Source organism: Uranotaenia lowii, unplaced genomic scaffold (genome assembly GCF_029784155.1).
Source record: "Uranotaenia lowii strain MFRU-FL unplaced genomic scaffold, ASM2978415v1 HiC_scaffold_1296, whole genome shotgun sequence".
In the NCBI taxonomy this organism is placed as follows: domain Eukaryota; kingdom Metazoa; phylum Arthropoda; class Insecta; order Diptera; family Culicidae; genus Uranotaenia; species Uranotaenia lowii.
The window spans coordinates 1-6,479 of record NW_026597295.1 but is presented as its reverse complement, the minus strand read 5'-3'; the positions used below and the strand labels follow the sequence as shown (position 1 = coordinate 6,479).

Below are 6,479 nucleotides of genomic sequence, written 5' to 3'. Positions count from 1 at the left end.
TTTTTGTCATTTTTGTCATTTTTGTCATTTTTGTCATTTTTGTCATTTTTGTCATTTTTGTCATTTTTGTCATTTTTGTCATTTTTGTCATTTTTGTCATTTTTGTCATTTTTGTCATTTTTGTCATTTTTGTCATTTTTGTCATTTTTGTCATTTTTGTCATTTTTGTCATTTTTGTCATTTTTGTCTGTTCGCACTGTGCGTAACGTACGTAACACATTAGCTAGGTTAGCATCTCACAACTCTATAGTTTACACCGTCTTGCATATGAATATTAGCGCTGAGGAATTTACTTTGTAGCAATTAGATATAGATTTGGTCATTATATAATTAGCAAGCAAATAGAACACATCATCATCATCCTTCCTAATAAATCGTTTGATTCCAATAAATTGTGTTTCCCCAAATGCGGAGTTTGATTTGGACATTGTGACCCAGGATCAAATCTGAAAGTGCTCATGAACCAAAGTGACGGATTATAAGAACCCAACCCAACATAAATTTGGTGCCGTGACCAGGATTTGACCTGTAACCGATTTCCTGTGGTGAACAATAGTTTGGAGCGCGCAAAAGTGTAGCCATTTCAAAAGCTCGTGTACCCTATTGACCAAACGCTATTGTGTGACCGACCCTATTGATCAGCGTTATTGTGTGACCTCATTGTGCAACACTTTTGTGCAACTTTATGTCCCCCCTCCCTTGCCCAGCTACATTGTGTGACGCTTTATTGTAACATCCCAGAAGTTGTAACCCAGGCCGGCTAAGCAGCAATTGAATATATACAAGGCATTGATTCGATATTAAGAAGATACCGGTTTCCCGACGAACGTAGGAGAACCTCTTCAGTGATCCAGTATCAGCGAGTGAGCGCACTAAGTCGGTTTCGAGCCAGAATCCTGACATTAGATCCTGCGTATTATCTTTGAACGATCGCCGAGATCACATCGAGACGGTCCTGAGAAAGTGCTAGCGATTGGAACACATCCATAAGGTCACCTGCACCTTTTCGTAGTCATTCTATCACCTGGTATCCGGACTCGCATCTACTACATATCGGAACGAAACAAAGCCGAAATTCATCGGAGACGATCATGGAAGAAAGCAGGCATATCGAGCAGCTACAGTTCCGGAGAACTACATTGCTTGCGTCCTTGTCGCGTGCAGAACAGTTCGTGCAAGGATTCGTCGAGGAACGGGACATGCTCGAGGTAAGGGTGCGGCTAGAGAACGTTGAGGAAGTATGGGAAGGACTCCAAGTAGTTCAGGCGGAGCTTGAAGACATCGAGAACGACAATGAAAGCCGGGTGAGAAATCTAGCAATAAGGGCATCCTTTGAACCAACGTTTTTTAGAATTAAAGCATTTTTGCTTTCTAAAACTTCTGTTCCTATAAATTCGAATTGCAATCCTCCTCAAGCCCCCCCACCTACTTCTGCCTGCTCTCTGAAAGGCCTAAATTTACCTACCATTTCGCTACCTACCTTCTCCGGAGATTATCAGGATTGGCTCGGTTTCCACGATACTTTTGTTGCAATGATCCATGAAAATCACGAGGTGCCAGACATCCAAAAATTCCATTACCTTAAAGCTGCTGTGAAAGGTGAGGCTGGTCAGGTCATTGAGTCTTTCGGATTAAGTGCTGTTAATTATAGATTAGCTTGGGACGCTTTAGTAAAACGCTACGCAAATGAATATTTACTAAAGAAAAGACATATACAAGCCTTGTTCGAAAGTCCAAAGATGCTTAATGAATCTGCTTCAGAATTGCACGGAGTAGTGGACGAATTTGAACGACATGTTAAGGTCCTGGGTCAACTCAAAGAACCTGTTCGCTCATGGAGCTCTTTGTTGGAATATCTCCTTTGTTCGCGATTACATGCTGACACTCTCACAGCTTGGGAGGACCATGCTTCCACTCTTGATGAACCTACTTACTCAAACTTGGTAGAGTTTTTGCAACGCAGAACGCGGGTTCTAGAATCGGTGGACGTAAATCGGCAACCAACACACCCCATTTTAGAAACTCCTTTCTATGGATCAAATTTTTCGGTAAATATGCATTCCAATGCGGCTGATTTCAGTCAGTTTAAATGCGTCGCATGTGATCAATACCATACCTTAGTGAATTGTCCACGTTTTGGCATGATGAACCCCTCGGAGAGATTGAACATTGTAAACTCTAAGCGCTTATGTCTTAATTGCTTCAGGTCTGATCATTTTGTCAGAAAATGTTTTTCAAAATTTAACTGCAGAATTTGCAAGCGACGACACCACACCCTACTTCATTCCTCATTCGCCGGACAGTCGCACACGAATAACAATTATGAACATCCACAAGTATCAAATGTTGCTTCCGTTGCTTCCAATAACTTTGAAGGAGAGATCGTCAGTACTATGGCATTCAAACAGCAAGCTAGTTCCCAATCCTTCGTACCCGTTAATGCAGCAGATAAAACCATTTTTATGCTAACGGCAATAGTCATCGTTATCGATCGCTTTGGCAAACATCATTACGCACGAGCCTTGTTAGACTCTGCTTCGCAACCAAACATTATTTCCGAACGATTGGTGCAAGTTCTGCGACTGAAAAGAAGGCGAAACAACATGACGATTCATGGCATTGGTGAATTACCTCAAAACACCAATGGCTCAGTATTTACCCAAATCAAATCAAGAACATCTAAGGTTGAGCTTAATGTTGATTTCCTGATTCTTGACAAGTTAACATCCGTCTTGCCTGCACACAACGTAAATGTTCAAAGCTGGAACCTTCCAAAAGATATCAGCCTTGCAGATCCTCATTTCAACTTAAGCTCGGAAATCGACATGATAATCGGTAGCGAACACTTCTTCGCATGCTTCGAAACAGCTGAAAGAATCCATCTCAAACCTAATCTCCCTACCTTAGTCGATAGCATATTCGGTTGGTTGGTCTGCGGTGCTGCTGCCGCAAATTTTTCTATATCACTCGATGTGAGCGCATCTTACTCGATAACTGCTGTCTCTTTGCAACCATTAGAAGAAAGTATGGAAAGGTTCTGGAAAATAGAAGAAATAACAAGTCAGTTACCACTCTCCAAAGAAGAACAGCAATGTGAAAACATGTACACCGAAACGGTCACCCGAAAACCCGATGGTCGCTATGTCGTTAAACTTCCTCGGCAAGCCAATTTTGAGGAACTAGTCGGAGATTCAGAAAAAATTGCGTGGCGTCGTTTCCATATTTTGGAGAAGAAGTTAGAGCGTGAACCTCAGCTTAAGGCCGATTACCATAAGTTCATGAGCGAGTACCTTGAACTCGGTCATATGCGTTTAGTTTCAACAGATGAAAAAACTAATTCGCATGTTTGTTTTTTACCCCACCATCCTGTTATAAAAGAATCTAGCTCCACAACAAAGTTACGCGTGGTCTTTGACGCATCCGCAAAAACGTCTACTGGGAGCTCTTTGAATGAGGCCTTGTTGGTTGGCCCTGTAGTACAGGATGATTTACTGTCCATAATTATGCGCTTTCGTACATATCCAGTTGCTGTAGTCGCGGACATTGAGAAAATGTACCGCCAGATTTGGTTACACCCAGACGACACTCCATGCCAACGAATTTTTTGGAGGTTTGATCAAAATGGTCCTTTGCGCACGTACGAGCTACAAACTGTAACATATGGGCTTGGGCCTTCTTCGTATTTAGCTACCAGGACTCTGCAACAAATTATAGATGATGAAGGGGAGCGTTTTCCTATAGCGGCATCTAAAGGCAAAATTAGTTTTTACATGGACGATTTTATTGGTGGAGCGGAAACAGTTTTCGAAGCAATCAAGTTACGCGAGGAATTGAGCGAAATGTTACTTAAAGGTGGCTTCTGTTTGAGAAAATACGCTTCTAACAGGTGCGAAGTACTAAACGGTTTAGCAGAAGATCAAATTGCCATGCGATCTTGCCTCGATTTTGATAAAGAAGAACCGATCAAAACATTGGGTATCTGCTGGGAACCTGAGAAGGACTTATTTGGATGCAATGTTGGCATACGAGATCCAGTTGAGCCGATCACCAAGCGTCAAATATTATCCGGCATTTCGCAGCTATATGATCCGCTAGGTTTGATTGCACCGATTGTTATTCGTGGTAAAATGTTGATGCAACGGTTGTGGTTGCAATCTTGCGAATGGGATGAGCCGATAAATGGAGGTTTAGCAGATCAGTGGGCACGTTATCTACGGGAATTATCAGGGCTCCAAGCATTTCGAGTAAGCAGATATGCATTTCTTCCCAAATCCGAGATTCAAATCCACGTTTTCTCCGATGCCTCTGAAAGTGCATACGGTGCATGTGTATATGCTCGATCTCTAAACAATGACGGTAAAATAAATGTTAGTTTGTTAGCTTCCAAATCCCGAGTAGCACCACTCAAGAAGGTAACTTTACCGAGGCTCGAATTGTGCGCAGCAAACGTAGCTGCCGAGCTGCATTCCAAAGTGTTGAAAGCTCTGCGTTTGTCGATTTCAGCCTCCTTTTTCTGGTCCGACTCAACAGTGACACTCCAATGGATAAATGCTCCACCCAATTGCTGGAAAACATTTGTAGCGAACCGAGTATCCAACATACAGACGCTAACAAAGGGAGCAAAATGGAACCACGTTTCTGGATTACAAAATCCTGCTGATCATGTTTCGCGAGGCATGGATGTCGATTCGTTCCTGAAAAGTACTTCTTGGAAGTCTGGGCCTGAATGGCTTTCCCAGCCAGAGGAAATGTGGCCGAAGCGAGATTTGGCAGATTATCCTGTGAATGGAAAAGAGCGGCGTAAGACAGTGGTAGCTGTTGTCAAAGTAGAGTCATCTTACAATCCGATTTTCGAGCGATATGGATCTTATGTTCGGCTTCTTCGTGTAACTGCACTCATGCTGCGATTTGCAAACAATTGCCGCCAAAAGGGTACGGAAGTTCACAAAACTACAATAGAGCTGATTCCAACCATCGATGACATAACGGTAGCCGAAACTCGTTTGGTTCAGTTGGCCCAAGCAGATGTGTTCAAACTGGAGCTTAAAGCGTTAAAAAAGAGCCTTCCTTTATCGACTTGTTCTCCGATACGATTGTTGAGTCCATACCTAGATAATGAGAAAGTAATTAGAGTGGGGGGGAGATTGCAATTATCTGATCAGCCTTACGTTACCAAGCACCCTGCCCTTTTGCCCGCTCCTCATCCTTTCACCCGGTTACTCATTATTCACTTTCATCTTAAACTGGTTCATGGTGGCGGCCGACAAACTCTTGCTTGCATCCGAGAGAGATTTTGGCCTATCAATGGCAGACGAATGGTGAGAAACGTTATCAGAACATGCTATCGCTGCACCCGAGCTTGTCCCGTTCCAGAGAAGCAGCAAATTGGACAACTACCAGCCAGCCGCATCACGCCGAGTCGACCGTTCTCGATAGTAGGGGTGGATTACGCGGGGCCAGTTTATTTGAAACCAGCGCATCGGCGAGCACAATCTACGAAAGCATACATCAGCGTCTTCATTTGCTTTGCGACCAAGGCGGTACATCTGGAGCTGGTAGGTGACCTTTCAACGCCATCCTTCTTGTGCGCACTCCGGCGTTTCATCGGTCGTCGTGGCTTTCCGTCCGATATTTATTCGGATAATGGCAAAAACTTTGTTGGTGGAAACAACGAACTACGAGCTCTCCAAAAATTTGTCATGGAAAACCAGAAGGAAATACATGGTTGCTGTGTCAACAAAGGCATCAACTGGCATTGGAGTCCTCCTAGGGCTCCGCACTTTGGAGGACTGTGGGAAGCGGCCGTGAAGGTGGCCAAAAGGCATATGTACCGGCAACTTGGTAACGTCAAATTGTCATTCGAAGATATGTGCACCTTATTAGTTGAAATTGAAGCTGCAATGAATTCGCGACCAATGCACAGTGGTCCAAAAGGGTCTGAAATGGAACTTTTTTCCTGGTGCTTTTGTCTATCATTTTAGCTATAAGTTGTCTTCAGAACATTTACTAGTAAGATTGTTTCCCATAACGTGAAAGTATCAAAAGTTAGCCACAGCCTGCTACGACAAAAATAAAAACACTAACTTTTTTGTTTGAAGAGATAGAGACCAAATTTGTTCTACAAAGTTGTAGATGTCATCAAAATATGAAACTTGGCTGAAGTAATAAGAGCACTATCTCTATTCAGTGTCGAGTTATAAAGCTTTAAGTTTAAAACATACTTAAAATTTGTTTTTTGTACTTAACTATTGTAAATTTTGAACTTACATAAATATGATGTTCACAACATTTATTGCGATACTCAATACGCACATTTTGCACTAGATCCTAAGTCTCTACGACCTTGTCTTAAGCAGTTTTTGCAATTTCAAGTTTTATTTTTCCTTAATTTCAAGAATTTCTAGAGTAAAATGGGGCAAGTGGATCCGTATACTAAATACCACATTTCAAAGTATGATTCAAGTTCTACAAACTTAGCC

The 6,479-nt window shown here is 42.4% G+C and overlaps 1 protein-coding gene across 1 annotated transcript; it reads left to right on the top strand.

The window, feature by feature from the left end:
• Window positions 1-1,091: 1,091 nt before the first annotated feature.
• Window positions 1,092-5,841, top strand: LOC129759241 (uncharacterized; the record flags this gene model as incomplete). The annotated part of the gene is made up of 2 exons (XM_055756643.1): window positions 1,092-1,304; window positions 2,304-5,841. Coding segments are annotated over exons 1-2 (3,751 nt in total), but the record flags the coding sequence as incomplete, so codon positions are not given.
• Between the last annotated feature and the right edge of the window lie 638 nt (window positions 5,842-6,479).